The following is a 25099-nucleotide window of genomic DNA, read 5'->3' as shown; positions in this document are numbered from 1 at the left end:
GCACAGTCACACTGCTCATCAAGGTTTATAGCAGCCATAAGTTAACACAATATGTGCAATAAAGAATATATATATATATATATATATATATATATATATAAAATCCAAAACTGTTGAGCAATGGAAACCTGTAGTCACAGTATTTAGTCACAAAAGAAATAAATTTGAGTACTACTAACCAGCCTGGGTTCAATGGGTACAGATTCAGATAACTACTACTACTGTTACTGTCCTTTAATCAAGACCTGCAAATGCTTTAACATAAATTTTAAAAAAAAAGTTATTCTATAAGTGGATGAAGTGGATATACGTAGTACAAGATGAGACAAAACACCAAATACATTGACCATTTTACTGATATGTTCCCCACCAGCAATCCAAGTCCAAACTATCCAAACGCATAAATTAACAACATATCTTCATTGGGTTGATAAAAAAACATAATCCGGTCGCAATTGCAAAATGAGTTGTATTTATAATATCTGTGATCACCCACTGTTTTATCTCCCAATGCTCTAAATTAAATGCTTTGATGTCACAGATGGACGAGCTCTGCAGAAATGGAGGTTGGACTATCAGTTGACCTCTGGACAGTTCTCACAGGTAATGCTGAGAATGCAAAGACTTTGATGGGATTTATGCTGCCATTACAATTTCTGTCAGTCTAAAATAAAACCGTCTGAGGATGACCTCCATCCCGGTGATTCTGGTGACAGTGAAGGACACTTCAACCACTGCAGCTAATCCTAAAAAGATGTAATACATGGATCGACTGCCAGACTCTGACATTCAGACATCCTTGTCAAAAAGTCTGGAAACAAAGTTTAGGGATGTATAGTTATTTTTTTCTTTTAAACAAATGGACATTTATCATGTACTGTGCTCAGTGAAATTGAGAGACAAACCTGAAATCCCTGAATGATTTTCACAAAGAAGCACTTTCTGTGATGTGAGGGGAAGCCATAACTCTTCAAAACAGCAGTTATCCCCGGCAATCTATAAAGATACATCATCTGGTAGCAACACATTCATCACAGAATGGCAAGAAAAGAGCTGAGGAAGGGAAGGTTTGCGTAATACCTCTGATTAAATCTTGGGGAAAAGCGGCGCAGAAGTTACATTCTCAAGCAAAATCATTTGTTCTTGGCAAATTAGTGTGGGCAGTTGCTATTATTCCAACATGAACTCTTTGGCTTTGGGTAAGAAATTCATCTTTTTCAGAAATGGGAGGGAGCAAATCACTGTGAATTCATTCAATCACTACCCAGTGATTCAAGTTAAATTACCTTTTTGCTTTGTGTGCAACTACTGGGCTTCAGTGTAGACGGCGTTTAGAACAAATGATAGCGACTGTCAAAAGGAAATCATCCTGGTTCACAGCACCTACCCACAGGCGCACAGAGTGAAGGAATAAGAAACTTAGCGGACTCACAGCAACTGCACAATTTCACTATAAAGCGTAATTTACCCCCCGAGATGAAAAACCTACTGCCCCCTTGCAATGGCAAAACGCCGCTGGCTAAGCCTCTTCTTTTAAACTTGTCAAATAACCCACCCCCCCAACAACACCGTGGCGTGTTTAACTGACCCCGTCTTGCACAAAATGCTCCTGAATGCTGCTGCAATATGAATAAATAAGCAAACATACGCTCATCGTGTGCCCCCTCACACAGCATACAGTTCTGAACTCAATTTCACACTCCACTGCTTTCTCAGACAATTTAGACAGGCTGATGCCAACAGCAGAAAGTGAAGAGACAATGCATTTATTTATCGACTTTTTGGCAGAAGGGGGGATTTGTCAGACTGCGTGCATGTGTGCGTGTCAGACTGAGCGCATGCCTGTGTCTATGGGCCCATGCACCTATATGTGACAGAGACACATTGGCGGGAAGCGAGAGAAATGTGATTCAGCCCTGGAGAGATGCAGAAAGAGCGCGGGAGAGAAAGGAAGCGCGAGACAACATGCATATCCAGGGGAATTGTTTTCTTAGTCACTCATCCGGTGTTTGTCCCAGAGCTCCGGCGACGTGTCGGAGGAGGACATGAAACGCTCCACGTCCACAGAGAGGCGAACCCCACTGTGAGTACGTTGACAAATAAAAAATGACTGCAATGGAGCCGAAATACAAGTAGGCCAGCTGTCGCAACAGCTCAGCGCAAATGATGTACAAAAATGTACATGTATGTTCCCGTATAGGTTTCACAGAGTCAGTATGTTGGTGCATCTCTCTTTAGACCATCTACTCTATCATCCCTTACAATCCTCAATAACAGTCAATTGATTATATTTTTTAGGAGTTTGCCTGTGTAACCGCTGTATGACGACAACCCTGATGACGTCATCTGGGTTATGTCAACATGAGTTTGAAACTTAAATTTCTTTAACAAAACAGCCTGTGTCACACAGTGGGGGAGTGGAGTTTGAAGGACATGGGCTTGGCAGGGAGGGTGTAACGAAAGATATTTCCAGTTGCATCTATGGGAAATTTAGGATGTTCAGAGTATTTGAAATTTAACCCTTATTTAGGCAGTAAAGGTCATGAACATGTTGCTTCCGCTGCTTCAACTTTGAGCATATTTTCAAAAAACTGTCTCCCATACATCCCCCAGGTTAAACACTAAATACCAACTTCTTAAAGGGGCAGCAAGTGATTTTGGAGAAAGATTGTTTGTTGTTGATTTTGTAACTGTACTGGTTGAGACCTCAAGATCAAAACCCCTGAGTCGTAGTGTCTTTTAAGGTGTCGGGAAGTGATGTTTACAAACTGCAAACAGTGTTGTGTGGTGCGGTTTGCACCATTTTTTCCGTTTTCAATTTACAGAGCATCAGCTGTGCCAAAAAAACTGATTTCTTTTCAGTGCACACACAGAACCGACAGCTATTGGACCGTGAGGAAATATATGCAGAATTTTAAACAAAGTGTATTGGATTAAAATCGCTTACTGCCCCCTTTAACTTCTGGAGTGCTCCTTTGAACCATGAAGAACACTCCCACAGTTAACCACCATGGAACAAGAAATGTAGATTTAAATCAGAAAATGAAGCTTATGAGAAGAGTGAAAAAAAATGTCCTTGTTCCATTTGAAAGTCATTTTAGCCTCACCCTGTCAGTCTGGCTGCGTGCAGGTTCTAGAAAAACAAAGCACAGGCTCCTCTTAAAAACAGATATTTAAGTCTTTAGTTCGAATCAGTTGCATCCACTTTGCACCGAGACGTCAAGGACAAAACCTTTAAACTGGCAGGGGGAAAATAAAGTGCCCTGCCAAAGGAGAATACCTGCCAGGAAATTATCCGAAGCACAGCCGTGTAGAAAATATCCAAGTGCTCGCAAAGTAGAACCGGGGGTTCAGGTCCACTGAGCAGTTCCTTATCACAAAGACTTTGGATAATTGACTCAGACATATCAAATAAACTTTCTACAAAACTCACAAGTAAGCAGGTATGACATTCTAATGGGCTTCTTCATTAAGACTTCAGGCAGGGGGTAATGTGTTTGAAATGAATGTGACATTTTCAACTCCAAAGAGCTTCAGTCTTCAGTTATTTTCTCTCCGCCTAAAACTCGCCGTGGATGTAATTTATGCAGAGTTGTGATCTAACACTAAGCTGTGTTGTCGACATCTGACACAGAGGGACGCGCATACGTATGCACATATCGGCGCGGGGAAAGAGCATCAGAGTGCAGTTGGGGTATAAACCGGTATCTGTTGCCAGCAGAGGTTTCGCACTGTGAGAGGAGTCACCGGGTCAAATAGACTTTCAGGCTGCGCCTGCTACTTCCTAAGAGTTGTGCATGCAAATGTGCATAGATATTTGGAATTCAAAAAAAATATGCAGCAATAAAAGGCACCTTAAAAATAGTCACAGAGGCAAAAGCTTTCACAATTAAAATAATCAACTGAAAATGGGAATAGGTGAAGCTTCAAAAGATCACTATTTAAATTATGGACCCTAAATATCAAATATCTGAAGTTGTATAGGAAACAATCTGCACCACTATGTTTCTTCCTCAAAGAGGTACTTCTACAGTCTGTTAAGGAACAATACATTCAAATAAAAAAAAGAACATTGAAGAAACAGTAAGATGGTAACTAGGGAAACTGGTGTAAAAAATATGCAATATGAAGGGGTGAGTCTTCCCCATTTGAGTTTTATCCAACACTCTGCACTATTATCATCATTTCCCACTAAGCCGAAGCTTCTCAGATACTCCCCAGAGAGCAGCATTGAGCTGTACGAGCGCCTGTACCACGTTACCATGGAAACATTCCAGTGGCATAGCCCATTACAGAAACAGACACTTACACATCACTTTGGTAAAGCTTTCGGGGTAATATGTGGAACACTTTTTTGGGGGTTCAGGTGCAATTCAATTCAACTCATGGAATTAACTGATGCTGCAGACCAACACCTCTATAAAAGATTCTTAAAGGCCTCCCCGACCGTTAAAAACAATCACAGTTGTTCTGCTTTTAACACACAATGAAAACACATCATTTAATAAAAAATGCACTGCTGTAATTATCTCTCCTGAACTTAAACCGCTGACTCATTTCATCAAGCGTAAATTGAAAATAACAAACAACCCCCGAGCAGCCCCTCACCCTCAGCATCTGCGTCCTCCATCACCTAAACGAGGACCATGATGAGGTTAAGTACAATAGTAGCCGCCGCCTGATTGTTTCACATATTCAGCAGTTGGGAGCCATTATTCTGGAGGCCTGTTCGCCCCTGATTACTATGTCATCTCTGCACCCGTGTAATGAGGCTGGACTAAGGATGATAAAGCTTTGATAGAACCTCAGACGTGGCTGTTGTGACTCCTTGGCTATCTGAGATAAATTTCATAAAGGCTTGGGTGAATGCCGAGGTTAAGTCTCGGTGGCAGGATGCTGTTTGTTTACCTCAGGGGAGGAGGAGAAAGCAGAGACAGGGTGGGAATCTTTCTGGCCCTGGACAGCAAATAGTGAACCTGCTCTGAATCGGCATGTACTGCATCACAGTCTCCAGCCACGGGTCATCATTTATATCAAGAACACTGCTTTCTTTTCTATGACATATCATTAGGTCGGTGACTAATGAATCGCAGAGGAATACGTTGAGATGGGGTTATCAATATTGAAGAGCACTATAAAAGCTGGACCTTTGCAGTGAATAAAGGATGACTCATGATGGATCTTGGTTTCAGGATGTTGATTTTTGAAGTGACTCATCACTTCCATATGACCTTTAATTTAGTGATACGTCCGTTCATCTTCGGAGGATAAATGGCGTGGAAGCTGGATTTCGAAATCTCAGTGGGGGCTGATTCGTTTAAAGCAAACAGCGAGGCGGTGTTAATTTATGTTAGAGCCCCTTCGAACTCACCTCGATTAATTCCAGAGGAGCCATTATTATTGTGCTGAACTATTTAGCCGCTGACAAACAAACAGTTCATTTCCCGAGCAGCGCGCACAGCACAGTACAAATTCATTCCTTCAAAGACATATTTGCACATCAACCTTGCTCCAAATGTTCTCATTTGTAATGAACACATGTCAACATGTCATTTTTCCAACTGAATTATTTGCAGAGGGTATCAACACACGAATGACAATGCGCAGCGGCACTTTGTGAGCAAACTTACTGCTTCAGGCAGGGCTGAGCTGGTCCGGGAGGAGTTGGATTCAGTCCGCAGGCTTCAGGTGCTGGGCCACGGAGTTAAACAGCCACCTCTTGTCCGACTCGGGCCCGGTAACGCCTGTTCCTGCTGAGGTACATATCATAAGAAATGACGTTTCAAAATCTGTCCCACAATCTCTCGTTGAGTCTGTGCTTGCTTTAACACTACTGACATTGTGACCTCGCTATCAAAAGGCAAACCTTTGCTCACTATGTCAGCAAAATAAGCATCATTATCCAGCTACAATAACTCACATCACAATAAAGGGTACACTGATTACTCATAACTTCCATGTGGAATAACGGCCTTTAGAGTTTGTAAGAAAATCTGGACAGTTTCTAATTCTAACCCTAAGTATTTGCTTCATTTTTTTTTACTTTATCAAACAAACTGATCCCTTCTCTGCCTTCCTTACGCCTATTCCCATAAAAAAGAAAATGCACTCCCACGTAATGGGGGAAGCAGCGAAAAGATCAAGTGCAACAAAATGTACTTTTTAATTATGGCATTTCTGAATATTGTTTAAAAACTGATAGCAGTTATTGGATTCCAGTCAAACAATGTGGACACTGTTTTACAAATACAGATTTGGATTTTTACTAACTAAAAAGATCAATATTCATATGTTCAGATAAACTCCGTTCGCTGCGAGCAAAGAACAGTGAGCTAAATACATACTGTATGGACTAAATGAAAACTGTGACGGAGACAAACTGCAAAATTGGAATATGGTACAGAGAATTATGTTGTATGAAATTCACTCAGTGTTGAAACTGCAGGGTGTTTCAGATTTTCTCAATGTGCCTCCTAACTGATACAGAAAACAGAAAACCACTTATATTTTGTTTTCTATCTTCTATTTTTCTGGGAACCATACAATACTTTGCTTGGTGAGATAAAACACAGAAAATTACGGTTGACACATCAGAAATTATGTGTAAAAATGGATGTTCAGTTGTTCAAAGAGTCAAGACCCACTTTGACTCCTATACCTATTCTACTGTATATATGGGTTTTCCCCGAAAACCTATGTGGCACAATGTAGTTAAAACACACAACAAGCCCATTAAACTAAGGCAAGGAACATAAAACCCTGTTGGGAAGCCGAACAGAAACTCACAGAGCAATACACTCCTCTGTTGACATTCCTTTTGACAATTACTTATGTAATACAATTGCTTGCCAGCTGCTGGTGGGAAGCGAACTGACAGTTTTATCACAAGTTTGACAAAAGTAATTTACTTGGCTCAGTCCTTTTGTGCTCCTGCGGGATATAAATCATCCCAATGAAAATAAATAAATGGTGCCCCACCAGGATTTGACAGTTCAATGTCTTCTAACCTCAGCGCAAATGGCGTCATCTTCACCTAGCATCATAAAAAGTAGTGAGCTTCCCAGGATTATGTGCGGTGATCCATCTTTCGTCTGGGGGACACTTTGGTGGTCTGTCGCTGTTCACGGGACAGCTGGGACTATAACCATGCAGCTGTTTAAAGCTTAGCATCACAGGGAGAGTGATTAGTTTAAGGAATGTGGAAATAGAATTGTTTCCCCTACATTTCTAAGTCTACATTATACTGGGGGGGGTTTGCTGATATGTTATAAAAAAGATTTTTATTTTAGAGATGATAGTTTTGACAGATTCAATCAGCGTATCACAGACACATCGCTGGCCAACACCCCAAAGAAGTGATGGTGTTGGAAATGCAAACAGGACATGAGTGGAAGATGGCTGAACAATGTTATATTTAAAATTTCAGTAATAGTTCTTTTATATCCACTGTGAGGGATGGACTCTTTTTTTAAAATAATGCCCATTTTATTACACATGAAAGCTATTCTTCTTGGGAGTTGTTATGTAAAATTATTGCTTCAGGGTGCCACCGTCCGAAATTCTCAAAGGGGTGATAAATCTGCGTACTGTTATAGATCATGGTTGCAGTCTGCATACTCATTCCAGTGGGAATCACTCATGTTTACTGATTGAAGATTAGCCATAGATTCCATGAACATTTAAAACCCACACGACATCACATATTCACTGGAGCTACTCCATTAGTTGGAAAATGTATTCATCTCGGGGCCATCAATCCCAGTATCTCTGCGAGAAAGCACGAGGACGGAGCTTGTTGATCCTGTGGCAGTCGCCGTCGTGACGAGACTTGGCTTTGATGTAATATTGTGATATTTCATTTGATTATGCTGATTTGATTGTGCGAGGTCGTCTGTCCTGCCTGCCGCCTCTCGGTATCCTTCAAAGGCATTTGGCTTTTTATTGGCTCGCTGGTCTACCCGCTAGAATTCCAATGGTTGTTTGATGGCATTAATGCACCATTTGAATGCAGACCAAATGCAGAGTTGCGCAGGGAGAAGCCCATGCGGGGTGAGCATGCACGAAATCTGAAAGTTGGATGTCAGAGAGGAGTCAGTGGAGGGGAGGAATTCACTCCAAATACAGAAACTACACTGGAGAGGAATATCAAACGCTCAAATCGCTCTCACGGAATTTGGAGTGAGACAAAAAAAAGAACAAAAAAGAGGGAGCTCTTCTCTTCCACATAGCAGCAAAGTTGCAGTAACCCACTTCACATTTTTTTTCAAAAAAGGAGTTCTGCCAAGCTTGTATCTCTTTGTGGAGAAGCCAATCATTTAAACACGCAAAAAAATTAAAGAAGTGAATGATGAACAGATGTGCAGCACACCTGCAGCGAGGCTACAACAATCGTCATCAGTTTGTATTCAGTGACAGAGGATTCAACAGGGAACAGAGGGATCCATTAGGCCGAGACTGAGCCACCATTCCAATTATCTACATCAAGTCCAGAAAAGCAATGCCAGGAATGAACATGGATTCATGAAGGAGTTATTATTAGCCCCTATTGCAAGAGTAATTTCTATTTTTTTCTTTAAATAAACGGCACATTTAAATAAGTCCTCAGCCTTTAAGATGGCAATCAGGATTATTGCCAATGCACCAGTAATTAGCATTCACTCGGAATTGGACGTTTTAATCAAAACAGAGCACATCCAACATTAAACATCTCTTCTACGTTGCTAAGAAAAATGATGTCTGAAATGTGTCCAGTGATGCTGGAGGAAATCAATTAATTTAGCCTTACAGAGGCGCTAAGTTATTTATAGCCTGTTCAATTTAATTTCTAACTGCGGAGAGAACACAGACAGAAGGAATTCGATGATTGCTTTATTTATGCACAATCTTTCAAAAAAAGGAAAAACACAATGTTCATTTTCTGCAAGTAAGATCTAGTTTTATGTCGGATTGACAGGTTATATTACCTTACTAACTTGCTGCGCGAGGATTTCAACAAAATCATCAAGGAAATATATTGGAAATCCGTAAACACAGAAAGATATGTGAACGTAAAAAAATAAACACTGAATATCAAGACGCAAACCGGAATGTGCTGCTAAAAAAAGAACATATTTGGGAGGAAAATGACAGATTTCATTTAGTGTAAGAAACTGCAAATACAGAAGCGTTTCTCGCTGTGTTCAAGGCAAAAAAATTATTAAAAATTTAAGTCGTCACCTGTCAAACCCAATGACTCCATGTGCCAGGATGCCACTGTTGGCATGATTAGTAAAAGTATTCAAAACAATGTGCTTCAGTACAATTTTGAGGTACGGGGGAACTTGAGTATTTCCATTTAATGCTACTTTTTACTACAATTCAGAGTGAAATAATATACTTCACTATTATAGTCTATAGTATAGGCAGTGTAGACCCACAGTTGTCTGATTAAACCTCTACACCTGGCGATTACGGTTTATCAGGAAAATGTTCATCAAGCACACTAGTAAGGAAATATGAAAGAGAAAAGACTCGGTGGAGGACGATGGCTGCTCACCTCTGACAGGGGGTGGGCATGAACTCCTGTTTGGGTTTGCCGAGGAAAACTGAATGAGGGGGATTCACAACTACCAGACTTCTCTGACACTGCGTCACCTCACATGGTTTGGGGGAAAGCTGAGCTCGCCGGCAGGCGTCTGGCGACAGGACCTCGGCAGTGGGGCACAGCCCAAAGGAGCCACCGCCCTTGTGTGCCCGCCACATGCGTGGAGACAGAAGGTTGCGGTGCCATGTAAGCAGGGTGGCAGGCCGGGTCAGAGGTCAGGATGCCTCCTGGCTGCCTTACGGACACGTCCACCTAGCAGGAGGCCCTCTGGTAGACCCAGAAAAAAGCTGGAGATCTCATCTGACCCGGGAATACCTCTGGAGAAGTCTGAAATACATTGCTAGGGAGAAGGACGTCTGAACTTCTTTGCGTGACCTGCTGCCACCGCAACCCGACCCCAGATGATGGATGGATGGACCTGCACAATTGCTTTATGCATTACTACTCAATAAAATACCACACTGTTTAATAAGTAAAAGGTTTTTACTCAGTCTTCTACAACATTAAAATGCTGTTTGCTGAAACCTTCTTTTCCACGTGAATCGTTATTTGAGGCACATTTCTATTGTGGTTATACATTTTGGAGCATTTGCATCCAGAGTTTTAATTGTTTGGGATTTCGCAGCAAAGTCTAGACTGAAGTGAATTCCTCAGATGTTTACATCTTCACAATCAGAGATTGTTAGAGTAAAAGCTAAAAAATAAAGTTGAGGATGACCCACTCTAAACTCAAACCGTGTTGTCTGATCATAAGCTAACGAGAGGCCGAGTCTCAACACTGAGAAAAATGACAAGTGTGGCTCTTGAACAGACGAACTTGTGGGCTCAAGAGCTTTTTGTCACGACCCCCCGTCTTTGACAATATCACCAGTCGTGGAAGCAATAAGCCTCAATATTTCTCAACATGGTTCGAGTTCGTCTGAATTCAAAAAGCGCCCCCCCCTTTCAGCAAGTTTCACATCACCTCCATCAATCCATTTGTCAGCCAGATTATTATGAGGTCTGCTTTAAAAGCCATTTACCTGCTCGTACTAAACGATAATAATTGGCATTCTTATATCGGTGAAATGACACCATCAAATACTCACGGATCACAGACACTACAAGCACTTTGGAACAGTTGCATCGCTTTTTACTTTAAGTGGACGTTTCCCTCTTGAATTCATCAATGAGCACAAAGATAACTGCACATACATGCATAAGGAAAGATGCATTTAACCCTCCCCACCCTCACTTCTCCCATGAAATATCCCTTTTAAATGCAAATACCCAGGAGGCAACTGGCTTCTTATCATACATTTCATTGTCGCCTTCAGGGTAGTGGGGTGGAGAGCTATTTTGCACAGCATCTGCATGTAATTGCACGCTGCATGCACGCACACACATAGACACACACTACAATTTATACAGGAACAAATCAAGCGATTCATTTCAGTTCTGGATTTCTCTTTTGTTTTTCTGCAATGACACTGGAAAGGTTTTTGTTCCCTTTACCAAACAGATATATATCTCTAACTACTGTCATAAACTAGTCCGAGACAAGACGATGTGAATATGAAAGAGACAGCAGCGCGCGGTCTTGCTCCAGCCTGTCGAGTCAAACAGGTGTTCAGTGAAGAAATACTGTCTTAATGGGAGCACAACACTGCTGCCACCTGCTTTGGCTCACAAAGCTCGGCCTGCAGCCATAACATTAAAAACTGCTGCCGGTTTTAATAATAGATCCACACAACGTGGTTTTACAGACAGAATAGCACTTTGTTCTGGTGTGATCACATCCTCAACGACTGGCTCAATGAGAACCTCTGCTGTTGCAAAGTTTATTTTTGCTTAATTATCAAATTATTAAATATTATCATCAGTAGGAAAACTTGAACTTCAAAGCTGCTCATGACAATTCTTTACTGTAATGAAAGTAAATGAGTTATATCTCGCTCTCATTTGTATTTCCCGCAGAGTAATACTGCCATCTAGTGCCCAGGGGGAAATATTGTCTATTTGTGAATTTCCCAGGAGACATTGAGAGTAGTGAGAGTAAAAGAAGCATTCGTGTTTAATTTTGGTATTAAACAGTCCGTGACACCGTTCCAATATGGAGGAATATTACAACATGGCTTGATGGAACATTCAGAACATCACCACAGGTAAAAAAAACCTAAAAAAAAACAACAACTAAATTCAACATCTGTAAACTGACTTCTTTAAAGTGCATAAATCACTAAACCCCACGAATGTAAAAATGGACCACGTTAGGTGTTTTTCACCACAGAGGCCTTTTTCCCATCACCTGCTTTCATCAGAGCCTTGATGGCTCTCGCCCTCATCTCCAGCTCCAGGAGCTCCAGCTGTTGAATGGACGGCTGACCAGCTGCAGGTGCACTAGTTGAAGCAGGTCGGCCTGGAGCGGATAGACTGACGTCTGCAGTCTGCGGCGGGGCGCTCTGCTCTTCCGCCCCCTCTTGACCTGAAGTGGATGGCGCAGCTAAAATCTCACTGACGCTTTTCTCTATGTCGCTTTGAATGTCTTTCTTCGCCTCGGTTGCCTGAGAGTCAGCAGGAGGAGGTTTGGGTTCTGCCGGGTCAGAGGTTAAAGGTGGGTCAGCAGCAGCAGCAGCATCCCCGATGCCTTCCCTTAATTTCACTGCCCCGTCCACAGCTTTAAACGTCTGCTTCTCTTTGGGTCCCTCAATGTCGCTATCGTAAGCGTCTGCGTTTATGCTTAGGACATCGCTCTCCTCGCCCGAGCCACCAACCTCTGTCAAGAAAAATACACAAGTGAGTGAGTGAGTGAGTGAGTATATATATATATATATACATATATATGTGTGTATATATATATGTGTGTGTATATATATATGTGTATGTGTCTCTGATTGAGGGATGCTCTTTCTGCCGATTACATATTAATTACCTTGCTTGGGTTCCTCAGTTTTTGCCATTTCTTTGATGCAGGATGTGGAGTCTACATTATTGTCTTGCCTTAATGGGAAAAAAAAAATCATAATAAGTATAACACCACTGTAATTGAAACTAAAACCCTGGATAAGTTAGAAAACTGTTCACTTACTGACTTTCCATAGTTTCCTCTGTGCTTTCAGCCCCATTTCCAGACGTCAGCTCTTCCCCTTGACACAAACAGCTTTGAGTGAATAAAAAGGCTTTGCTCGCAATATTGTATTGCTTTCAGCACAGACAAAGAGAAGAGGAATCTGCCAGAGTAAGGTCTTACCTGCTAAGATCTGAATAAGATTTTTCTCAGAGATTGACTCCAGTTGCTCCCAACATAGTTTTTTGATTTCCTCTAAACTACAATCCTGTGAAGAATAACGTGTTTGAGTAGCATCTTTCAAGTTGCTTCACTGGCCTCCAAAGTACAGTATTTCCCCATCTTTATGATAAATATTATCGCTGTTTTGTTCAACCTTAATACACTTTAATTTGACTTTTATATTTTTACTTAACAGCCCCATAGCTACTTTACAGCTATGGACAAAAAAATCTTACGAGTATGTTAAAATTGAATATGTATGTAACACAGTAACATTAGCAATTTTCAGATTTTTAACAAGCTGCATGGAAATGACAAGATGAATGATATGATGAAGTTTCCCCCTCATAGTAAAACCTTACAAAAAGACAGAACAAACCTTTTCAAGACATGATATCTATACACACGTGCTGATGCTGTAGAAATGTAGCGCAAAAGTATGACGGTCACATGACTTCCAACATATTACAGTAGTTTGGAAGACAATACGTGCTGGTGCAAGGAGTCGGGTCCACAAAGCCGCAGACCAAAGTCTGTGAAAGTGCAGCGCAACATTTCTGAAAGTCTGATGTGAAGTGATGACGACCGGTTTGTCAGGTTGGTTAAGATGCGCCTCTGACCTTTAGACGGAAAATGTTCGCGATAGACAATTCCCTTACCAATTAAGAATGCATTTGTTTGATACAAGTAGGAAAACGTTCACACAACACTGATATGATGTTATTCAACAATGAAATGTATAATCAGCCTGTTGTGCTCTCTTCATATTAACATAGGAGTTCACCTGCTCCCAAATCACCTTGAGTTCATCGGGCAGCATCTTCTGCAGCTTTTTCTCCCCCAGCACATGGAGACACTGCTCCAGCAACTCCCGCTTGTCGGTCGCATAGGCGGTGATGGGCCGAAATGGCAGGCTGAGGTCCAGCCCCCCCTCCTCAATGTCACTGCCAATCCTGTCCAGCTCAGGGTCAGCGAGTTCATCCTTGGAGTTCACCTTTAGAAACACAACAAGTTACTGAGACAGTGTCTGGAAAAACTCACGTACGTGTTGTAAACTTTACCCAAGTCTTGAACTATATAACTATAGGCTCTTAAAGATTACGTTTTTTCAGAGTGTAAGGTAAATTGCTATATAATTGATTTTATTTAAACTGCTATTTAATAGACATTTTCAGCATTAACATCTGTATAGAGTATAAAGGAAAAAGACAGATTTACTAACTTTTAAAGTGAAAAAAAATGCGCAGGTTACAGCTGTAACCATATACAAGATGCATATTTTTGAATCTTTGAAAATATCTCTGTGATCTTGACGAGACCAATAAAACAGCATGTGATTAACTAACCCACTGTACTATTTTCTTATGAGAGTGTCCCGACTTAACAGAATAACTTACAGGAGTTATGTTTTGCTACTGACAAACAGCATGTGTTTCAATCTCATTAATAGAAATGTGGACGACAAAGTTTAGAGAAGCTTTCGGTTAAAGAAACTGCAGCAGCCAAAATGACAATGAATTTATAAAAAACAAAACAAATCCGTGAATGACCCTCACCCCCCAAAAAAGGGAAACCCCTTAATTGTAGCCCTGTTGCATAGATATTAGTTACAACTGAGTATATTTTATAAACTGGCAGGAGAGGGAAGTTTATTGTTTGTTGTAGTCAATTTCATTTTGTGCTGCGTGTGAGTATAGTGTGTGTAGATAGGATTGTGTGCATGTTGCGCACCTGTGGCTGTGTGTGCCAATTATAGCAATCACGGAAGACATATAGGGGAAGTCACAGGTGAGGGGCCGGAGGCAATTAGGATCTGGGAAGACGCGCAGTTTTTTTTGTTTTTTTGTCTCCAACCGTGCCGCCGGGTGTGAGTGTGTGTCCGCGTGTTTAAGCTCTCTGTCGGCACAGTCAATTTGTGTGGGTGTAGTTAAACATAATCATTTATAGTATATGTATTTGTTGGCTCTTTAGCAGCTTTAATAGTGGACCCGCCAAATCACACTCAATATATAGTAAGTCCAATGTAACTACCGAAAATAAAACAGCAGCCCTGATACAAAAGAGTAGCAACAGATATCAAGTTGAGCAACTATCCTCAACACTCGGCTGACAAAAGGTTAGAGACACGATAGAACTAATGTTCTCACCTACATTTGCCTAATATTCCGCCTGAACTCCAAAAGTTACTGCTGATAGAAAGTGCATCTGTATTCCGCCTCCAAGGCGCTATTAATATATCGGTACTCGAGCACGATACACGACAAGACTAGCATAGCGCTAGCTCGATTATCTCACCTCCGCGTTCGGTGCCGTGCCTCTACGTGTGTTGCGCTCATGTCTTTCTTCGACCTGCGAGTGTTTCCTCTTCTTTTCGGAACTACCGGGTTTCTTTTTGAGCATTTTAAACTAGAAAATGCACTTGTTCTCTTCAAAAGTTGTTCCGCTCGTTAGGGTTTATTCGTCTGCTCGAATCAAACGTCGCGGCAACATTGCGTCATTGGCGAGCGACGCCTCCTTCCCCGGTTGGAAGTAAACCAGCGTACATTGTGCGCGCGCCACCTGCTGGACTGGAGCTGCAGGCGGTCTACAGAGACGAAGGCACTCATTCAGATATATTTTGCAGCTACTCGTTTTGTGTAAATACGTAATTTAACCTTTTTCATGTACTTTTATATATTTTGAACCATCTTCCTTCATGTTTTTTACAGGTGTCACAGTGTTGTTGTATCTTATGGTCAAGTAGACAAATACTACAGTCCAAACAAATACACTTGCTATATGTATCATGAAATCACATAACACTGATGCAACATCTTTTACATAGTAATTCCACATGTTTATAAAGAAATAAATCATCATGAGTCTTCATTAAATGAGCATTGTAGTATAAGCATATGGCCTAAATGGATGAATGCAGCCATTAAATTCCTATAGGCCTACTGTAACAAGTTGCCTTCTTGCCACAAAACCTGTCGGACTGATGCAACATCATATTCCGTGAATCTTTCAGCTGCACAACCGTCTGTGTTTTGACGAGCCTTTCTTTCACATTGTTAGAGTAGGAGTCGTTCCGGTGACCTCTCTCAAGCTGTTGACGGAAGCGCAAATACATTCAAACTCTATCCCATCATTATTTCACACTTCAAAGCTAGCTCATATTATCGTTGACAGTCAATCACAAATCCTCTTCCCGTATATCACAGTCAAGCGTCTCTCTGTGTCCCTCTACTTCACCCTTTCTTCAGATACCGAGTGCAGATTCATTACTGCCTGAACCTTCAAACCTTCAAAACCAGCTCATTTGCATTGTTCGCATTAGTTTCCATCTCACAACACTTTCCTCAGCGGAAAACATTTGTTTCTTTAAAAGGAATTTAGGGGTTGCATAACTGTAAAACATAAGACATCCATGTATGCACAGCATAGGTTACACCAATCTTAATGAAAAGTACTGTCTGTGCCTTTACAACATTATGCATGGATCATCAAATACGTAAAAACTGCATTGACAGGGAAATTTTTTATAATACGTATATGTATTGTTAAAAACAAGATGTTATCAGCAACGATGTCAAAACAAATCCTGACACGGAAACTTTGCAAGCATTTCTTAATTAGATACAAGCACAGTTTTCAATACAAAAGTTCATAAACTTAACTTTAAGGGCAAGTTCAAGTGGAGCAGAATTACTTTTAAATTTCACCAGTAAACAACTCGGCGTCTCTCTTCAGCAGATCCTTCTCCTGAGCTGGGCTGAGACACAGGTTTCAAGGTGGTGACGACACGAGCGAGCTGTAAATCACTCTAATTGGCTTCCCCGCCTGTGCCTGAAATAAGGCGAGAGCCACAGCGATGGCTGCCCGGGCGCCATGGCGACAGCTGTCTCCACATAATGCCGGTTGTTATCCTGATGCCATCCGCCAAATTATGCAGTGGATATGGTGGGAGGTGCGCATCGATCACAATAACGTCACAGTGTGTTTTCTTTGCAACATCTGCTCCCATGTGTCTGGATATCACCTCGTTAAAAGGGCAATGATGGAGCTGGCACTGTTGAAGGGGACATTGCATTAGGGAGCCATGAAAAAGATCAGAAAAACACCCACACTTTGTACGTGTGTATAAGTCCTGAGACATATAGCCAAACAAATTCTCACAAAATTACTTTTGATGAAAGTCAATCCTGATCTCAGAAGCACATTACTGCATTTTTAAATGAGAGAAAGCTAATAGAAACAGTTTTTGTAATTCTCACTTTCATCCGAAGCTAGGTTGTCTAATGAGGAAATCTTACTAATCAAGAGATTTATAGCACTGAGCTCATTCAATATTTTGGTTACATAATGCGTGTAAAATGACAAATGACAAAGACGAGACAATGTTCAATTAGAGAGAAAAGGTGATTAAACTGCGAGAGCATATTTGAGCAACCAAAAAAACCCCAGCATAAGTGGATAAGAAACTAAATTAAAACATTGAGAAAAATGAAATAAAACCCAAATTAAAACAAATACACTTTGATCTAATGAAGGAAAAACGGCGAGACTGAAAGTCAATAATGTATATCGTAGAAGTGGGTATTTATCTGTGAATATAGTGTATAATGTAGTGGAGGAAATATTCTTCCTTTAGCAATTAGTACTTTATATCTAAATTCCCAGCAAAAGCTTGTCAACAACAGGCTTTGATTGCATTCCATTAGACATCAATTGTCTATCATATGTTTACATGTGCCATAATCTAATTTTTGCATAATCAAAGCAATAGTCTCTTATTACAGACACTCCAAAACTGCCCATCATCAAGATTCCGACAAGCCTTTCCAGCCAGTTACAACTTTCAGAGAAAAAACTGTTCTTATACAACTAGTTTACACAAATGTATCAACCTCTTCTAGTGCCAATTAAATTCCACACCCATCAGATTCCCTAATTTTATCACTTCTCATCGTTATGAACAACTTTCTTGAAGTGATGTAAGGTCCATGTGTCGACAGACAGATCCCCAATCAACACCACTCCTCGGAAAACCAACACTTACTGACACTGGGAAATGAATATATTTACTTCAGTCAAGTGAATTCTGCCCCAATTTGCTTGCTACATACTAAAGCAAACTCTGAGCCTCACATAGTGTAAAAGCTGTGCTTTAAGGCCCTGCCTCTCATTCTGGCCAATTATTATCTTTTAATATTTATGTGTATGGAACCTTTTATTTTCATTCACTGCCATCTTGACCAGGACTCCCTGGAAGAAGAGATATTGTATCTCAATGGGACCTTCCTGGTAAAATAAAGGATAAATTTAAAAAAATAAATCAAAGAAAATTGAGGATTTATTCATACATATATGTATACATTTTTATTAATATACATAAATAAATCAATGAGGATTTGTAGATTTAGTTATGTGCTTTCTGCTCATCTTGCTTAAACTTGATATTCTTACTACACTTGATATTTTTCATACTCAACCACATTTGTCTATTTTATTGTTTTTATTCTTTGTACTGTATCTGTGGAGCAAAATCTGGCACAATACTATTCTTCTGGATCAATAAAGTTCTATCTTATCTTTTCTTTTCCTAGCGCACTAACGTATCCTAATGCTCCCCACAGGTGCTGGAAATAAACACACACACACACACACACACACACACACACACACACACACACACACACACACACACACACACACACACACACACACAGTAGTGTGTAGTAGTAATGTGGATGTAGCCTGTTGTCAATTGCTCTTTCTTGCATTCACTCTTTTCACCCGCAGGCAGTAAACATTCTTGACATTGCGACTGAGAGGAAGCCACCTGTAGTGATCCATTAGAGCAGCAGTACAACAGGAAGCCAAATGACCAACCTGATATAATATCTCCACTTAAAGTGGCGGGGAAAAAAATCAAACCAAAGCCATGTCTGAGCCCCAGTTAACAACATCTCATATCTATAGAGACCTCTCAGGTCTCACAGGACACAGCAGCTCCAAAGCAGAAATAAAAGAAATATAGAACAAAACCTCTGCAAGCAGGGCACTTAATTCAGACTATTTTAATGGCTGCCCAGACTCTGCCTCACAGAGCATCCTGAGCTGTCATCGCAGATAACCGTTTGTTTCATAAGCTTCAATTATCCACTAACAGCTTTGTGCAGCTGACAGTTAATTTCAGCTAATGTATTAGTTGTCAACAAATATAGCATTATCACCAGGAAAACATTTTGTCTAAATTAACGGTCCACAATTTACAGGGGCTGTTTTTAAATCAATGTATGTACTGCTGACTTTCTTTGTTTGAATAACCTTGCTGTTGTTCGGGACTCCAACATTGTAACATTTGATCAGGTGAAGCAATATTGATTGATTATTACAATATTTTCACAATGACAACCATGCAGAATGATTCCTAAAATGCAGCTTTAATTCTGATTTGCCTCTATTAGAGGGATGACTGAGGAGAACGTGTTGCTGTTATATCATGCTGAGCAGTAACAGTGGATGAAAGCAAACAGTGCCTGTTGTACACATTGGCTGAATACTCACAATTAACAGTTTTAAGTCATCTCCTAAAAAAACAACAGATAGCATAAGAGCGCTGAGTAATGGCGCTAAAGAACAAATCGATTCTATTTTGGCTCGAGATCACAACACAACCGCTCTCCAGCCTCCCTCATTCAGCATGGTGCTAACTTAAATATCAATTGTTCCCACTTAAGCAGCCGTTTCCTCCGCGGTGCAGCCAGGCAGCTTGTTAGACGACTGCAAAAACAAGGCAGTTGTTGCCTTGGGTAGAGAAAAGCTGGATGTGTACATTAAAAATCTATTCAGTGCGCCACGCTGGTGTTGAGAATCCCTGTGACTCATCAAGCACAAGTGGAGGTGAGCTGAATCAGACTGTAATCAAAGCAGCTATAGATGTATTTATAGTAAATGCAGAGTAGATAAAGTATAATCACGACTTGACTCTTCTTAGCTCACTTTAACATCTGCAATAAATGAGTAGAGAAAAAAATAAAAAGGTTTTGAGGTCATAAAGAAAGACCAAAGCAATATTATAAAATACGTCTGTAATGTACAGTAAAAAATTTTTTTTTAACAAAATTCTGAACTTAATTCTGAAGTGATTCAGTTTACAAAACGATCTCAACTCAAGGTCCACTTACTACTCTGTTGATCTGGTGCTTGGTGGATCGCATGGTCTCCATTAGCAACTGAGTTTGTTCAGTTGCCATGAAGACGTTCAAACTTCCCAGGATTCTCAGCACCAACGGCACTTCTCATACCTGTTGAGTATAAAGTTGAAGGGACCATGGGAAATAGTCGAAAGCGTCAAAATATGTGAGTAAGTGGGCCATGACTGGACACTGTTTAGCCAGCTTTTGTTTTTAATGTTATTACCCTTGTGTTTTTATTTTTATGAAATAAAACACAAATTACTGAGATTGACTTCAATTCTTTTTGAAGAACAGCTATATAAATTACTTATATTTGATTATTATCACCTAACCCTTCCATTCCTGGAGTGAACTTGCCAATGAACACTGACTGGTATGAGCTTGTGGTTGTAAATACTTTTGACTGACAGAAACATGTAAACAGATACACCGGTTGCTCTTCTGCAGTATTTCATCGCACTTGTTTATTACCAACCAGCAGCATCATCAACACGACCAGTGCTGAAATCTTCAGGATTATGACTTCAAGGTCAAGAATGAACAAACAAGATGGAGATTTCCACTGGAAGAGAAGTGCTGAGAATCATGTTTCAACATCTACATTTCCATGGCAACTGAGACACCTCAGTGTACTACAGTAGTATACTGAGATTGTAATTAGGCGCCAGAAGAAGCGAGTAAGTGGACCTTGAGTTGAGACTATTTCAGCTGCAGTTTCCAAGGTCAAGAATGAGCTGCCAAGCACAATATTTCATCCTATTTTGGTTTGGCTGTTGTTTCACATCCCATCCTTTGCTACCTTTACTGGAAATTACAGTCCCATCAAAAGAGGAAAAAAAGAGTGTTATCTAGGATTATTAATGCAAGTGTGTTCATGGAAAGACATAAACAGTAGCGTATACTGTTGTCATGAACCTGAATATATATTTATCTTTACTTTTAGCAACACTAACACTTTAAGGAACAACATAAACTTATAGAAAACAATAACTCAGGGATAAGTAAGGTAGCATGACAGGCATATGCAGTACATGGTGTTCCACCATATATGGATTTACTCTCACACCACCTGAGCTGAAGCTCAGGTGGTGTGGTTCTCAGGAGAGTTGGAACACATTTACGTTTCATCCCTTCATCCGAGGCGGAAAACATCGGGAGAATATCCATCTTAAATCTATCCAAGGAAAATAAAAAATGAAAAGGGCTTTTTTTTCCCCACAGCCAGTGTGCATTTCACATTAACCAGTCAAGTGATGTCAGTCATACTCATATTCCAGCTGTCACCGCAGTCATCTTTCTGCCGGGATAAGCCTCTCGTGACTTATGCTGCATAAGCTTGGAAATTGTTTAGTAAATAAGATAAAAAGTGCATTTCTTCACAGGACAGGCAGGGAGATACCGCGACGGATGTGGGATGAAAATGATGGTGACATGTCTCATCTGCACACACTCATTTGGGAGCTGCTCATGGAATGTGTGAGGGAGGGTGTGGGAAAAAGAGGTGAGGACATATTAGGAACTCACCCCATCTGCACTCCCGCTGAGAGAGAGAGAGAGAGCAATGAACTTTGAAGCCTCTTTGGAGTGCAACCAGAAAGCTCACTTGCAAGGTTCCCAAGAGCTGTGCTCCGTGTGCGTTTGAGTTAGAGTGAATGAACAAGCAGGGGGAGATGAGGACCCGGCACAGGATGGGATTTGGTCTTCCTCTCACCTTGGATTCAGTAATTGAGGGCTAAGACTGGGAGGGAAGTTGACAGGCTCCTGGCGCTCGAGAGCCAGCCCCTAGCCTTCCACAATCCTGGGGCACCGGTTCATTCCCAGAACACTCAGCCCGGGTTGGGCCCACACATTCCTCATGTAATAGAGAACAGAAATGGAGAGAGAGATGTGTTCATAAGTTATCTGCCCGCTTGGGGATTGTCTCAGACTGTACTCACGGCTGGCGCTGTCTTCCTCTGCCAAAGTCAGGACAATTTTCCAGGAACAAAAGCATCTGTAAAGACAGCAGACTGCAGGGGAGATGTATCACCCAAAGTAGAGGAAAAAAACTGGTTTGAGGGGATACACCAACAACTGAAAACCCTTACAAACTCAGCACTTTTTAAGAAATTTACAAGAAATTTGAATAGGTTCTCATTCACATTTCTTTGTTTGTTAAGTGAGCATGTTAACTATACCTGACTGATGTATGGTATCAACATCATGCTATCAGAAATGTGGCACTAACAAGTCAGCGAGTGCAACACGATGTTTGAATTCCCCTGAGAACACAGGACCAAATTGTGAGGATGCAACACAACACTGCCTTAAGATAAATGGTAATATGCAGAGGTTTAGCAGGTCAAATATTTACCACGTTTACCGTCTTAGTTCAGTGTTCCATATGAATTAGCACCACATACAGCACAAGATACAGCTGAGGCTGATGGGAACATGATTTGTGATAGATAATTTTTCTTTTTATTTGTCAGTGAGCATCCATCTAATATTGATACATTTTAGTCTGGACTGAGGCAACGTGCGGGGCGACACGCAGACAGAAAGAGCATAAAACTATACTAGTATAAATAATAAGACTATAATTTAGTTTATATATATATATTTCATAACATATTTCATACATAATCTATCGATAAATTGTTTAGAGTATTTATTACAGGTGTACTCTCTTCATATCACTTAATTACATGTTCGTAGTCATAGTAACTGTTCTTTAAAAAAGCATAGCAACCATATGAACTAATTTTTCTCTTTTTCCCTTCTATAATAAAGCTCCCTGAGTTAAAAACAAAATGAAATGCCAAATCCATGCTGTTATAGTTGTAATAATAATAATAATAATAAATCTCCTTTATAGAGCACTTTTCATTGCTAATAGCAATCTCAAATTGCAATTAACGGTATAAACAGTCATCACAACTCAGAACTAGCATTTGATTGAAAATGGGCCTCGGACGCTTAAAAATAACAACATGTAAACTCAGATCAATCATTAGGACTCACGATATATAAAACAAATGACATACCCTACAATTGTAACCTACAAATTCAGTGACGGTGAGATTGCTAGGAAAAGAATAAACATTAAAAAAGTTTGATGAATCCCAAGGTAGCTTTGAAGTGACAAGCCTTGCAGCAACTTCTAAGTATGACTGACAGCAGCCAAGCCTGACATATTAGTGTCATTCCCAACTGTCAAAATGGTATTTACAGTCACATAATCCCCAGATTTATCCATGACAAATTTTTGGAGCAATTTTCTCTCACTATCTCATAAAAGACTTTTTGAAGAGTAAATCTGAATCAGGTTGGATTAAAAAAATATATAGGAAGAAATTCAAGGATTATATGTTTCAAGCATTTGTTAACAAATACAAAAGTATAAATCTGCCTCAGTATTGTTTAAAAAAAACTTAAAATACTGCCTGAGGTTTGTCTGCATTAAATACAGGCCTGACAAGCAGTATGTCCATAGATGGCACTGTTTCATTGCAGAAGAGACAGACTGGCTCTCTGCTGCCCAGAAACAATGATGCAGTGGCAGACCTCAGTTCACCACCAGTATGATGTCATGCTGGGACAAGCATGGGCCCAGATATCCTGCGGTCCAAGAGAGGTCCAGTTTAAATCCTTTTTGTTTGTGAAAATATTTTCCTTGCATAATTTAGTGCTTCTATAGTGTTTGTCTGTGCTTTGTTCCGCTTATGGGTTAGGGTGGTGTTTTTGACATTGAGCGCACACACGCACGCACGCACACGCACACACACACACACACACACACACACACACACACACACACACACACACACACACAGCCAACCTTATATATTGTTTAATGATCTTTGCATGTCAGAAGCACCAAGGTGTAGAAAAGAATATGTACTATTATTTCATGAGGCTGTGGCTGACTCTGTGTCTACACTAAAACATCCTTTTTGAGTCTCAAGTGTAAATCCTCTCTGTGTTGAATGTTAACTAATCTCTCTCAGAGTAATTCTGATTGCACAGAATGGCAATTCTGATTCCATGTGTCGACTGTCGCTGATTACAGTTTGGTGTGAGCTGTGAGGGGCTGACTCGCAGAGAAAAGAGCTCCAGAGGAAAAAGCCTCATATGCACTCAAATCTAATATTCAAATACTAAAGAATCATAGAGAGGTGTTGATTTGAATATTATGAAGCAAAGGCATGCGTGCATTTGTGCCATTGTTCGCAGGGGTGAGGTCAAGTCATTTTCATATTTGACAAACGTTTGTTTTCGCGGCTGTCATCTTCATTAGCTCCGTGTCAAAACCTCGGTTTCTCCCAGTTTTGGGATATGTTGGAGAGCTCAATCAGGAAGATGTTTCACAGATTTGATCAAATCAAAATCACCAAAGATGACGATGCAGTGGAGAGCGCAAGGCATTGCATGTATGCACAGTGCACATGTAACTATAGGCGTATAGCGTTTTTAAACATAAGAATGTCAAACCACTGTCATTATAAAGAACGACAGCCATTTAGTATTTTCACACCTGTGAGTAAAAAAAAAAATACAGTTACATTTTTTATTTTAAATGAAAGGTTTGCATTTTCAATAGCTCACTCATTTATGGATTGATTGAAATCAAACCACCACAACTTTCACAGCTGTTAGTTTGTTAAAAAAGGCCTTGGCAAATCCCTTAGCATACTTATGAGTGAGCATTTTGCTTTACTATGCATATTTCAAGGTTCTTTCTCAATAGCTCACTCATTTATTAATTTATTGACGTCATAAATGAGTTGATTGTTGATGAATGTACAATAATGACGGCGAATTTGTACAATCATGCTGACCACAACAGCATATGTTGAGGCTGTAAAAACTTGCATACTGTAGACAGGACCTGGAACTTTGCCGAACATACAGTGTGAAGGAGACTTATTGTCTTGCATTGTTTTGCACTGTCTGTCAGCTGCCCTTCAGCTCTTTGATTGGAGGAACAAAAAAGCCTCCAGTGAGCAGCCTGATGACTGATTATGCATGACAATAACGTTTCAAAAGCACCACGCGTCCTAAATATGACAAAGCAAAGCGCCG

At 40.4% G+C, this 25099-nt stretch overlaps 1 protein-coding gene across 4 annotated transcripts in view; it reads right to left on the bottom strand.

The window, feature by feature from the left end:
- elavl2 (ELAV like neuron-specific RNA binding protein 2) overlaps positions 1 to 15357 on the bottom strand; it is a 211838-nt gene extending 196481 nt beyond the window's left edge. For 2 of the 4 annotated variants that reach the window (XM_035645805.2, XM_035645825.2), the window contains exons 1-2: positions 13651 to 13789; positions 5631 to 5753 (exon numbers count right to left, since the gene is read on the bottom strand). Coding sequence is in view for 2 of the 4 variants with exons in the window: in XM_035645841.2 (XP_035501734.2) it covers positions 11833 to 12338; positions 12495 to 12562; positions 12651 to 12708; positions 12813 to 12897; positions 13636 to 13845; positions 15147 to 15251 (1032 nt within the window). In the remaining 2 variants the exon portion in view is untranslated. Of the gene's footprint in view, positions 1 to 5630; positions 5754 to 11612; positions 12339 to 12494; positions 12563 to 12650; positions 12709 to 12812; positions 12898 to 13635; positions 13846 to 15146 lie in introns of those variants that run through there. The other 2 variants (XM_035645841.2, XM_035645849.2) reach the window with 2 other exon arrangements.
- Between the last annotated feature and the right edge of the window lie 9742 nt (positions 15358 to 25099).

The sequence above is a fragment of the Scophthalmus maximus genome, chromosome 12 (genome assembly GCF_022379125.1).
Source record: "Scophthalmus maximus strain ysfricsl-2021 chromosome 12, ASM2237912v1, whole genome shotgun sequence".
Lineage (NCBI taxonomy): Eukaryota > Metazoa > Chordata > Actinopteri > Pleuronectiformes > Scophthalmidae > Scophthalmus > Scophthalmus maximus.
The sequence above is the reverse complement of the archived record's forward strand: the minus strand, read 5'-3'. Positions and strand labels throughout refer to the sequence as shown.